The 13,280-nt window shown below is 38.8% G+C and overlaps 1 protein-coding gene across 1 annotated transcript in view; it reads left to right on the top strand.

The window, feature by feature from the left end:
• LOC132570542 (midasin-like) overlaps positions 1 to 13,280 on the top strand; it is a 168,914-nt gene that overhangs the window by 25,853 nt on the left and 129,781 nt on the right. Inside the window, 12 exon segments of the mRNA XM_060237254.1 lie at positions 160 to 241; positions 1,027 to 1,122; positions 2,913 to 3,025; positions 3,231 to 3,379; positions 3,473 to 3,533; positions 4,012 to 4,217; positions 5,482 to 5,585; positions 6,667 to 6,811; positions 8,154 to 8,250; positions 10,592 to 10,705; positions 12,381 to 12,528; positions 12,681 to 12,791. Coding sequence (XP_060093237.1) covers positions 160 to 241; positions 1,027 to 1,122; positions 2,913 to 3,025; positions 3,231 to 3,379; positions 3,473 to 3,533; positions 4,012 to 4,217; positions 5,482 to 5,585; positions 6,667 to 6,811; positions 8,154 to 8,250; positions 10,592 to 10,705; positions 12,381 to 12,528; positions 12,681 to 12,791 — 1,426 coding nt within the window.

The following is a 13,280-nucleotide window of genomic DNA, read 5'->3' as shown; positions in this document are numbered from 1 at the left end:
GCGAGAATCCATTAATTGAATAAAAAATGTGATGAGTTGGTATTCTTTTTAATGCCAAGCAGTTAATGAAGAGGGAACTGTAGAAGTGTGCAGGTGGGGGAGTATTAAATGAAAGCACTGCTGTTCAGCTGCTTCAAAAAATTTCTCATTTTACCTTAGGGACTTACTGAATTGGTGCAACAGGGTTGCTTACCGCTTTGACAGATCTTCTCCCTCTACTGTGCTGAATGTTTTTCATGAGGTATGAGCTGCTCTTTGTTTCAGGTGATATTGACACAAATCTAGGTTGCATTTAAGAAATGGACTGGTTCAGAAATTTAATAGTCTATCCTCAGATACTGTCCAACCCAGGTAGAGCTGCTGCTTCCATGTGGTGATACATATGATTGTAGTGACATGAATAACTGCTAGGAAGTGATAGTTGTTCTGGAGTTGCATTAGGGCAGAGATATCTCATGAAAGGAGAGTTTTTGAATAACTGAACTTACCCATAGTGTGGTCATTGGATCTCACTCGACACTGCCACGTCCCGCTTGTAAGGTTTTAGCGAGCTTGGTTGATGCCCTCCAGCGAGCAGGCACTATGATCATGGCGCAGGTTGTGGCAACAAACATTCAGCTTCTTTATAGCATGCAGGGCTCCCTCAAGGCAGTTTCAGCACTCCCTTGATACAGCCGCCTTCAGTCCCTCTCCTAGCCTACTCTCCTGTAATTACCTCTCATGTTCTTAGGCACATGTGTTACTCCTGCCTTGTGGTGCCTAACTCCGCTCTGCAGCTGTCCTTAATGCCTTCTACAGCGTTGGCTCAGCATTGGGGTTTGGGGCAGAGCCCTCAACCATGTCATGCTCTTTGACCTCACCATCTGAGAAGTATTCTCTCCCCTGACCTAGCAGCTCTATCCCCTAACAGCCAGCCTCTTCCCAGGCTTCTGGCTATTGCTGTGCTATTGGACATCACTCTCAGTTTGGCTTTCCCCTTAGAAATTATTCATTCTTTTTTCCTTCTCTCCTCCCTCCCCTGGACAGGCATTGGACTGTTTCACCGCTATGTTGTCCAAGCATAGCAGCAGAATGAAGATAGCAGAAATCATTGGGAGCCAACTGAACATTTCCAAGGAAAAGGTACTTTAAAAGTTGTCACACACTTTTAACAGATATTTTGTCAGTGTCCTGTTGCACAGGGGGAAAATCAGTCTGATGAAATAGCTTGGTAATGTTCATTCTTGCCTCTTCCTGAGGGATTTCAGTCAATGAAATATTGTATTCATCTTATTTTCTAAGTATCTGTGGCTTTAAAAAAAGGAACAACAGCTGGGATTTAAGAACTATGCAACTAGTCTTATACTCATATATAGGCATTAGATGTATATTTCTTGAATAGTAGCTTTCTGTGCTGCATGGCTTCTGAAGCTGGAAGTGGTTGGAAAAAACACCTAGTGATAGGAGGTGATTGTTCAGAGTCCAAAATCCATTGGGATGGGGCAGGAGTTTACACTATTCTAAAGTGACTCTTGGATTTGTAGGCAACACATCTTAATACTCAGTTGTGTGATATATAGTACAAGGCTACATTCTGTATTTATATTGTAGTAAGCCATTACATTAATTTCATACAGAAGCGAAGTGAAGCTCAAAGTTTTACAACAAAGACTCTTAGCGTATATGGAAGAAAAAAAAACCCCATATGTTTAAGCTGGATTCAGGAAAGGAAGAGGCACTAGAGATCATATTGCAAATTTATGATGGTTACTGGAGCGTAGCAGAGAATTTTAGAAGAAAATCAGGTTCTGTATCATAGACTAATCCCGCACTTAGCACTTGCCTCCCTTCTGCATGGGGCTCCTCACAGTGGCTCTCCCAGATTCTTCATTTGCATCTCTGCAGTGAGCCTATGTGTTCCCTGCTTGCAGCCTGCCCTGTGCAAACTTGAGAGCCAAGAACAAAACCAGGACATAGGCTAATGGCAGTATTGGTCATAGACTACAGCAAATCTTTTGATCGTGTGGATCATGAAGAGCTTTCAGCTTGCCTCGACCAGGGCCAGGGCCTTTTCGGCCCTGACCCCGATCTGGTGGAATCAGCTCCCTATGGAAATTTGGGCCCTACTGAACTTACTACCTTTCCGTAGGGCCTGCAAAACAGAGCTATTCCGCCAGGCTTTTGGTTGAGGCAAGCTAGCATCCTCTTAATCTATAAAATGTGGTGTACCATCTATTCTGCATGTTTTGATTATTCATTGATTGTTTTATGGTTTTATTGTTGGATTTTTACAGTTTTACTGTGTTATCGTGCTTGTGATCCACCCTGAGCCCATTATGGGGAAGGGCGGACTATAAATCTACATAAATTTTAAAATAAATGAGTTTGCCACAACATCTGATTTCTTAAAGAGTTTTTCAGATATACATATAAAAACAAAAAGAAAGAAAAGCCAAGGAAAAAAGAAAAATTTGAGGAAATATACCAGAGGGAAAGGACCAACATGGGAAGGGTAGGGCAGAGGGTCAATCTGAAGCACAAAGTGGTGGAACTGGGAAGGGGAGAAAGGATAAAAGAAGGACAGATGTGGTGATTGGGAAGGAGAAGACTTGGGCCAGCTTGCATGCATGTGTGAGAAGGCTCTGACAGAGGTATTACAAGGTGTAAAAACTTCCACCCCTCCCCATTCTGAGACCTCCAGGGGCCCTCAAGGTCATTCTAAATATGGCTGAGGATGGATCAGCCTTGGGGTTTGTCCCCAACCCTGACAGTCAGTTGACTCAGTATAGGAAGCCACTGTTTGTAGGACCTGATCAGGGCTGTTAATGGTAAGACATTTTGGAGGTCATTAACTCATGAGTCACCGTAAGTTGGAACTTGCAGCACATAAGAGCAGCAAAGCAGAGTTCATTCATGTGTTTTTTTTCCTGCAGGCTGAATACTACTGTCAGCTTTATAAACCAGAAATCATAATTGGGGAAGAAGAAGTCACAGTAGGAAGAGTCCATCTCTTTAGGAACCAAACCCGTGCACTATTAATGGAAAGGTATTTGATGTCTTTAGACTTTCAGACCATTTTGTAGTGTAAAATTCTGTGGTAATTCTTTTAGCAATTATAATTGATTGATTTGGGAATATCATGAGAGAGAACATAAATGTGTTGAATTGGTGATGGCAATTTGCCTTGATACACTACAGACTTAAAACTGCAGTAGTGTTTCAGAAGATTTTGCGCTTTTGTATGTTGACAGGAAAAAGCAGACATTTGCACCCACACGTCCATCTTCGGTATTAATTGAGCAGCTTGCAGTATGTGTTGAGAAAGGAGAACCTGTGCTGTTGGTTGGTGAAACAGGAACTGGCAAAACATCTACTGTACAGTACCTGGCCCATATTACAGGTAAAATGTAGCATAAACCTGGGAAGTTCTATCAAAATTCTAGAGTTGTTCATTAGATTTATTACGTTTTCTGTTTTTGATTCATGTTTCAAGGACACCACCTGAGGGTTGTCAATATGAATCAGCAGAGTGATACTGCAGATCTGCTAGGGGGGTGAGTGATTAATGATTTTGTAAATTGCTCTTGTCAACTACTAGAATAAACCATATCAACACTTAATCATGAGTTCAGTTTCTGTTAGCACACTGCATTCTGCTGTGCTCTCCAAATGCGACTGTGGTTAAAAGCTGTCATATTGTTGGTGTAGACTGTTTTTCATAATGGTTTAGGACTGCTATGTGCAGTGCATCTGATTATACTGCCCCCCCCCCCATATTTGCTGCAAGCAAACAAAATTCAAATCAAATCACCTTTACAAAGGATGTGCTGATGTGTGGCTACATATTTAATTACATTTCTGTATTAAGAACTTTATTCTGTATATATACAGTGGGCTCCAAATGAGTGCTTCATGCATGCAGTTGAATTATTTGATTAATTAAAACATTTCTCTTAACATCTCCGTGATATGTGACTGCAGCATACTATTGAAGGTTTCAGTTCCTGTTTTGTATTTTTACACCCTTTATAGCTATAAACCCGTGGATAACAAAGTGATTTGGATGCCCTTGCGAGAGTCTTTTGAGGAGCTTTTTGCTCAAACGTTTTCCAAGAAACAAAACCAGACTTTTTTGGGGCACATCCAGACATGTTATAGACAGAAACGGTGGCTTGATCTTAGCAAACTTATGCAGCATGTTCATAAATCAGCTGTTAATAAAGAAGCAAAAGAAAATGGTAAGACTTTATGTAACTATAAAATACTTGGGACTTGACATTGTACCTAGAAAGTGCTGTTCAGCAGAATCTGAGTACTTTTTAGTGGCTCAATTTCACAGATTTAAGCAGGTTTTGATTTTTGCCTTGAAATTAATGAAATTAAAAAGCACTTAAATTTGGCTGAATTTCCTTCAGTGTGTATCTGATTATTGAGGTATGATTCTTTTGAACTGTAAAAGTGAAAATTGCAGTAAAAATACTGAAGCAGCTTCTTTGCAGTGTATTGAAGTGGTGTATCAATAGTACATAAACAGTCTGAAACCTTCCTTGAGACACTGAAGTTTAGTGGATGCTTGTGAAGGCAGCTTGGGTGTCATCTTACCTATTGTTCCTCAAATCCTGGAGCCAGCCCTGTGCTCTGACAATAGAATGTCATAAGGCAGGAGTAGGCAGCCATTTTTGCTGAGTGAAGTACTCTGTTTATCTGTTAAGATACTAGGAAACAAGAGACAGAGTATTGTTGGCCATAGAAGAGTTATTCTGGGGGAATAGTGGTGGCAGTCAGTGTTTCCTCTAAGGTGAGTTAGTGTGAGCTAGCTCAGTTTTTTAGCCTCCAGCTCACACATTTTTGTCTTCACTCAGGAAGGATGATCTAGAGCAAACTAATGTATGTAGTAGCTCACAACTTTAATGCCAGTAGCTTACAAAGTAGAATTTTTGCTCGCAAGACTCCACAGCTTAGAGGGAGTATTGGTGGCAGTAGTCAGCTTCTGCTTTTCAGAGAGGTGGCAGCACCACTGCTCATAACTTCCCATGTCTACCTCTCTGTCTGAGCACACTGAGCAGTAGTGCAGCATGCCTTTGTGATATGGGACTTGATGTTGTGTTGAAGCTGATGGTCCTTTCTGGGGGATAAAGCCAGGAGTAGTTTGGGTTGATGACATCACCTTTTCACAAGCAAGTCCTGAAATTATGCTGTGGCCTGAACTGAGCCGAGTACACCCCAGCTTTTGTGATGGAGCAAGACTGTTGATGTGCCAAGGAAAATGGTCTGCCATGCCATCATTCGGCATGTGTGCCAGATGTTGCCTACTGTTGGCAGTAGTTGAAAAGTGATCAGGACAATTTGATTTCTTTCAGGATTTAAACAATTTGATTATTAACACTGAACCTATGATTTGCACAGTACTGTTCGGACTGATGCCAAATCTTTGCTTGTGGATTCATGCACCTCATAATTTTTCTTCATTATGTTGACTATAGCTTGATTTTGTTTTTGTAGGTTCTCTGCTAAAGGAAAGGTGGGAAGAATTTGGGATTCGATTGAACCATGCACAGCAACAAATGAAGATGACAGAAAATTCTTTGGTCTTTGCATTTGTAGAGGTAGATGTTCCATTCTTGATTTCCTTCGTTCTCGAAAGCTCCCTCAGCCCTGCCTATCTCGTAGGGTGTCTGTTGTGGGGAGAGGAAGGGAAAGGAGGTTGTAAGCCGCTCTGAGACTCCGAGTGAAGGGCAGGGTATAAATCCAGTCTCTTCTTCTTAGCGGACATTGCTTCATTTTGCCTTTTTTAGTGGGAAAACTCCATTAGATAACAATGTAACTGCACTTTGTCCACACTAATAGTGCATAGTTGTAGTACAGATTATCTACATTTGGGAATGGGGAGGACTGACGGAACTGATTTTGTGTGTCTTTAAATAAATTTTAAAACTTTTGAGTTTTAAAAGTTCCTGTTCTGTCGGGAAAATATAGAAACTAATTTCACGTAGAAAAGTAGGGAAACAAAGGGTTAACTCTTCAGTCTCCAAGACCAGCAGCCTTGGTGCGCCTTTGGGGAAAACTTACCACTAGTTTTTGACAAGATCTTCTGACAAGAGACTAGCTTCTTTTGCATATTCAGTGACATCTATAGTTGATCGATCCCACTCCCACCAGTTTGATACAGTATTCCCAGATACTTCCCAAGACTGATTTTTTTTCTCTCAGTTGCCTTCCTTATTTTTTGTGGACAGCAGTGTTCCTGTGTTGCCATGACATGGTTTCAGTATTTTCATCTGCCCTCACTTCTCTCCATCCCAGGCTGTCTTAACTTGCCCTGTGTAGCAACACCCTTAGTCTGTTTCTTCATGGTCCAGGGAAGAGGTGAGGCAGAACATAGTGTGGGAAGCCAGGAGGAAGGATCCTTTGGCAACATGAAATGCTCATGTGACTAGGTGTTTTGATATTAAAATCAATTGGGTAAGATTAAAAATCCTCTAAAATTAATGTGTAATTTTAAGGTGAAAGCACTTTAGTATGTGGATGGTATTCAGTTAGGGAGTGGGGAAGATGAGTATCAGAGATGGATTCAGGATTATCAGTGAAATGTTTTCTGATCCTTCTGCTGTTCAACATAGGTACAGTTTTATAAACTTGTTCCATTTTGATGGTGGCCTCAGAAAAAGAAACCTTGATTTGTTTCAGGGCATTCTGGCACAAGCTGTGAAGAAAGGAGAATGGATTTTACTTGATGAGATTAACTTGGCTGCAGCAGAGACTTTAGAATGCCTGAGTGGTTTACTTGAAGGGCTCTCTGGTTCATTGGTATTGCTGGATAGAGGAGACACAGGTATTTTTGTTCTCTAAAAAAGCTTTTCTCTTGCAGCATAGTAGGATGTTTTTGAAGTGCCTCTTCTAAAAGATAGTTTCACATGGGTAGCTGTGTTAATCTGTAGTAATAGAACAAAATTCAAATCCAATAGCATCTTAAAGACTTACAGAAATATCCAGGGTATAAGCTTTTGTGAGTCAAAGCTCTGATGAAGTGAGATTTGTTCACAAAAGCCTATACCATTGAAATTTTTCGTTGGTCCTTGGTTTTGTTCTATCTGAAAAAAGAAAACTGGTGACCAGTCTGTTGAATTTTGGTCCTCAGGTACGACTAGAAAGGTTTTCAGTAATGAAGCTCTGAATAAGTATTTTTGTGTGGAAATCAGTCCTTAAAATGACCATAACATCCATAAGACTTCATGATGATTTAGTTTTTAAATGCAATCTATATATAAAGTGTGTTATCATGGATTTAAGGATCAGAATCATCTGGGATTTTTGTGTTTGCTGTTGCTGGTGGTGCAAGTTCAAACATTTAGTTTTATAACATGGTTAAAGTGGTTTTAAAAACAAAAACTTTTCTCACCTACAGTATTGTACTACTGGTATGCAAAGAGTTATATTTCATTTAGCAGTCATGCTTGACCTGTTTTAGGTAGAGATGCATGCTTCCTTGCATTTCATGCATCATTTTTCTGCACATTGTAAATTTTGTCTTGAAACTTTGTAATAGGATTCTCTAACTCCCAAACTGATAGCCATTGTTTCAGAGCCACATCTCTGATATTTTTTCAATTATCCACTTTGTACAAGCTTGTGTTTTCTGTAGTTCTATTTTAGCCAGTTTAATTTCAACATATATTACAGTCCTTGTTACAGTGGATAGTATTAACCTTGGAATAGGGAGACCTAGATTAAGAGTCCCAACTCTTGATGGCTTGCTGTTAGTCACTCCCTTTCATCTTGTCCTACCAAATATGTTTATCATATTTGAAAGTGGTAGAACAAAGCATTGGATTTAGCATGAAGATTTCTTCTAATCAGTGGATTGGGAGATATTGCTAATACTTTGCCTATGGAGTGAGAAGGAGGCATAAACCAGTATTAAGGATACATTCCTCCACTGATGAAGAATACTCTTCACACTGTCGTCTGAAAAGTTGTTATATGAATTTGGTGAATGTTCATCCCAGAAGCAAAAGTAGAATTACATAGCTCACAGCAGGCCCATAGCAGGGAAATAATTAGCTAATGTCAGTGTTGCTATGTGTACAAGATTTTTTGGGGCTTAGATATAAACACATTGATTTGCTTCTCTTGTTTGAGAATGAACAGAAATGAAATTGTTCATTTTTTTCTAGAGCCATTGGCACGTCATCCAAATTTTCGTTTATTTGCCTGTATGAATCCAGCTACTGATATTGGAAAAAGAAATCTACCTCCAGGAATACGGAATAGGTAAAACAGAATAGCCAGTGTATCTAGCTGGTTCAGAAGTATTGTGTAGTGTTTTTGCTGGAGGTAGTTGGTCGCAGCACTTTTTTTTATTACGCCTGGTTTGCATGATAGATATGTCCATAACACTTGTCCATAAAGACAAGTGTCTTTGATAGATATGTCCATAACACTGTAGTTGGCCCATGCTAGTAGATTGGCATGTGGTAAAATAATTACTGTTGCCACTGTCAGGATGGAGTGGCAGAATGGAGGCTACACTTTTCTTCAAATATGCATAAGTCATCAAACTGGGAATAGAGCATAAAGTTATTCAGTGCTCTCCTGGGAGAGATAAAGGGAGAGCAATCAGCTTTGCTCTCTTGGTTACTTTCTGATAAGTCAGCATTACATGTTAGTTGAAAAACAGCTGGATAAAAGGCTCCTTGGATATATGAGTGGATTTTATGGTCATTTGATACTTCCTAGGTCATACATTTCAATTAGCCAAGCAAGAGCTGAGAATTAAGTGGCTGGTGGTAGCCTTCCAAATTTTCATTAAGCATTAAATTCTCAACTTGCACTTTGATTTCCCACTGCATTTCCAACAAGTCTTCCTGTTACAAACCATGTGCTGACATTGGTGACAAATGTAAGGTGTTGATGTTACTGCAGAGCCCAAAACAATTCTAGCAGCACAACATTGCATTTTGCTTTATAAGCAGACTTGGTAATGAAATTTCACTTCTGTATATACATAGTACCTGAAGTATTGTGGATTGTATGGTTATTGTTAGGAGTGTGTGTTCAGCATAAATCAACCCAAATAAATCAAAGGATCTGATTCAGCTACTGATACACTGAGCCTGAATAAAAGCTGAGGGGTTTTTGGCTTTTATTTGGGTTATACCAAGGTCAGGACCAGCTGGGATGATGAGAGCTGACACCTCCCCACTGTGCACATATCCTGGAGCCACCTTCTCCTGCCCTGCAGACAGGAGAAAACACCCAGCCACGTCTGTGTGTGGTAGCAAGAGGCCTCCTCGCTGCATGGAGAAGCTGAGGCCAGCTTTTCCTGTTGCTTTATACTGCTAGGCAGGACAATCTCAGCAAGATCTGCATGCTGAAAAACATCGACAAGCCTGAATAATAAAGATATTTTTCAGGTTCAGTATACCTGAATACCCCCCCCCTGAAAAAAACCCATTATTTTTATGTGTACACCCCTAGTTATTGTAAAGGAAAGGCATTCAAATGTGCTTCTCATTGATCATATAGGGCTGAATGGAATAAATCAGTGGCTCCTCATGCTATGTCTTAGAAATAAGACTGAAATGCAGAAGTTCACAAATTTCGACTGGGCTGATAGCCATAATTTGTGGTCTCTCTCCTACTGCACCCTCAGGTTCTCTATATATTTCACAGAAATCAAGGGAGAGATGATCTGTCATAACATAAAGGAGCAGGTAGAAGTTAGTAGATCTTCCATGTTGTTTCTGCCTGCTCCAGGAGAAGGAAGAGGGTTCTCCTATTCTGCTGGGCTTGGCTGCCTACTGTGAATCTCAGCACAACTTGAGAGGGGTTCTCTTTCCTTTTCCAGGTTTGGGTGAGGGAGATTTCTCATGTGTTGCTGAATAGAGTTCTTGGTTCCTAACATGTTGAAGTAAATGTATAGAGGCCTAGTGAAATGAATTAGGCATTTCCAAGTAAGCCGCCGTGAGTCCATTTTGGAATGGGCGGGATATAAATTGAAAGTAAATAAATAAATGTTGCAGCATATGGTATTAATGCTAAATCTGCTGGACATAAGGAAATGTCAGACTTAAGAACTGATGAACAAATGGGATGTCCAATACCAAGCACTTAAATCTAAATAGTTGCACAGCCCTGCTTTACTGCAGTGCTCTGCAGTGCCTGTAATATTTTACTTTGTAAGGCTTCACGGATACAGCAAATATTCCTCAGCAGACTATTAATTTGCAATTTCAGAAAATATTGGGATACATATTGCATAATGTTTTTGTTTGATTCATTGCAAAATCAGTACATGTTTTTAATTTAGCTATTGACTATTACAATCTAATACAATCTGATCCGCCTATACTTTAAGATTCTGTTTAGCACCAATATTTTGTTTTAAATTGTAAATTGTTTATGTTTTATTATTTTATACCTGAAATTGAGATGTTGGTTTTATTATGACTGTTAGCCGTCCTGAGTCCATTTTGGAATGGGTGGGATATAAATCTAAAGTAAATAAATAAATATTACAACATATAGTATTAATGCTAAATCTGCTGGACATAAGGAAATGTCAGACTTAAGAACTTATGAACAATTAAACAGCACAATGTCATCTGCTTAGGTTTACTGAACTTTATGTGCAAGAACTACAAAATGAAGAAGACCTGCAGATTCTTATCATGGATTATCTGAAAGGTTTGAAAGTGAGCAAAAAAGTAGTGCAAGGGATCATAAGGTAAGTTGTATGCACATATTAAAAGTCATATTTTAAAAGTTCTGTATACAGACCTGTGTAATGCACCAAACTTGACCACACAGCAGTTTTGGATATATTAATATCTGATATATGTTTCAACTTAGTAGAATTGTATGTGAGAATTATCTATATTATCACATAAGTATGATTTATAAGGTAATTTTTTCTTTGTCCTTGTTGAGAGACCTCTAAAGAGTTTACCTTGAAACTTGTCTCCATGTTCCAGATGTCACAACTATATGTTAGCATTTTTAAGCTATACACTAAAGTTTATTCATGCTGGCCTAACTTTTTTTTACCTTTGAACTCATAAGTTTTGGTCATCTCGATAAGAGAGCACTCCATTAACCAAGGACCATTCTCTTTATTTTTGTCCAGACTGGTATAGATTGTCCCTTGAAAACTGATTCTGTCAGGTGACCAGATCCAAGTGGGCAGCCGTATTGGTCTGAAGCAATAGAACAAAGCAGTAGACAAGTAGCACCATTAAGACCAACTTAAGTTTTATTCAGAATGTAAGCTTTTGTATGCTCTAAGCAGACTTCATTAGACAAAATTGGAATGGCAAGCTGCAGTTCTTAATATGTGGGCAGTGAGTTTGTATGCAGAATCATGGGAATGTTTTTAGCAGATTAAAAGCATCACAAATTAGGGTCTTTGTTTGTTAGTTAATGTTGTTAACTGGGCTGAAAAAACATTGGAGGGTGATAAAAAGCAGATTGATGTCAAGTGTCATAAATCTGGGTAACATTCTGGCTTTGTTAGTTTTGGGTTTAAAGAGAGGGCATAGTTACTCAAGGGGTTACAACATCATTATAGTTTGCCATTAGAAAAAAAGGAATACATTAAAATACAGTGGAGGATGGGTTAGTATATGTAATAAGATAAACAGCCAATATCCCTTATTGGAGTATGTCAGTACAACCCCCCCCCCCAATATTCTGTTACACTGTTCTAAAAGAGAAATACATATTAGTTATCCATTAGAAAAACAGGGTACATTAAAATATAGTGGAAGGTGGGTTAGTATATGTAATGAGATAAACAGCCCATATTTTTTTTAGCCCAGTTAACAACATTAACAAACACAGACCCTAATTTGTGATGCTTTTAATCTGCTAAAAACATTCCCATGATTCTGCATATCAACTCACTGTCCATTTATATTAAGAGCTGCAGCTTGCCATTCCAATTTTGTCTGATGAAGTCTGTTTAGAGCATACAAAAGCTTACATTCTGAATAAAACTTAAGTTAATCTTAAAGGTGCAACTTGTCTATTGACCAGTTATCCTCAGGGACTGTGTGTTGTTTCAGCTTTTAATTTGTTTATCCTGTTAAATAGTTAACTGCAGCTGTGGTGGGATAAAAATGATGAACATGGCCTTTTGAATAGTCTGGTACTTTTGCCTATCATATCTCTTTGGGCATGTGAGCATTATTACATAGCAGAGAATAATGACTGTGGTGGCATTTAGAAATGACAGTGCAAGATTAACTGGAACACTGAACAAAGGTGTGAAGCTAAAGCTGCTTATCAAATCCCCTGCTTCCTAATCAATGAGAAGGCATTGATGAAACATCCTCTTTGAAACAAAGTTTGATATTACATACTTTAAGAGTACAGTATTTCATTTGTTGACTCTTTCTCTGTAGCTTCTACTTGTCTGTGAGAAAAGAATGTGAAACAAAGCTGGTAGATGGGATAGGCCACAGGCCTCACTACAGCCTTCGTACTCTGTGCAGAGCTTTAAGATTTGCCTCATCCAATCCATGCAACAGTATACAGCGTTCACTTTATGAGGTGACTATCATTATTCTGTGTTCCTAAACTATTTTTTTTTTAAATTTAAAAGTCCAGTAAGGATAAGTGTCTGCAGGGTTCTTTGGTGTTAAAACCTGAAATGTCCCCATTGAACCTTTCAAAATAAATATCTGCCGTTTCCTTCTCAACAGGGTTTTTGCTTGGGTTTCCTCACACAACTTGATAGAATTTCTTACCCAGTAGTTCAAAAGCTAATACACCATTACATCCTTTCTGGAAACATAAAAAGCATTCTCAAGCAGGTAAGTAACTTGCTCTTAAAAGGTAGGGTTTATAAAAAATATTAATAGAATAGATGTTAACCTATAATTTGAACATTCTTAGAGGTAACTTTTAACTGTGTTCATAGACATGCATCATACTTGAATGATTTGATCCATCCTAAAAGCAACAGGTAACACGAAGATTTCTTGTGATTTTTTCCCCTAACATTTTTACAGAAGCAATGTACTCAACTACTGTTAATGCCTTCTCATCTAGTGTTTTTTTTTCCTTTGATCATAAAATGCTTAATATGAAGTGCTGATTTTAGATTTATCTAATTATTATGTCAGTTGTATTTGGGGCTGTTAGGGTGTACTTTCCGATTACCTGTTTTTAATTGTACATTGCAAATTAGGTGTGAAGAATATGAATGGTTCTTCCAATATCCTGATTTGACATTATTTTATTGCCAAGAGTACTTATGTGCAAATACTTAGCCTATATGCTTTGCTGTATTAACAGTAGTG

The sequence above is a fragment of the Heteronotia binoei genome, chromosome 1 (assembly GCF_032191835.1).
Source record: "Heteronotia binoei isolate CCM8104 ecotype False Entrance Well chromosome 1, APGP_CSIRO_Hbin_v1, whole genome shotgun sequence".
Lineage (NCBI taxonomy): Eukaryota > Metazoa > Chordata > Lepidosauria > Squamata > Gekkonidae > Heteronotia > Heteronotia binoei.
Note: the sequence above shows the minus strand (reverse complement) of the source record. Positions and strands in the feature narration are given on the sequence as shown.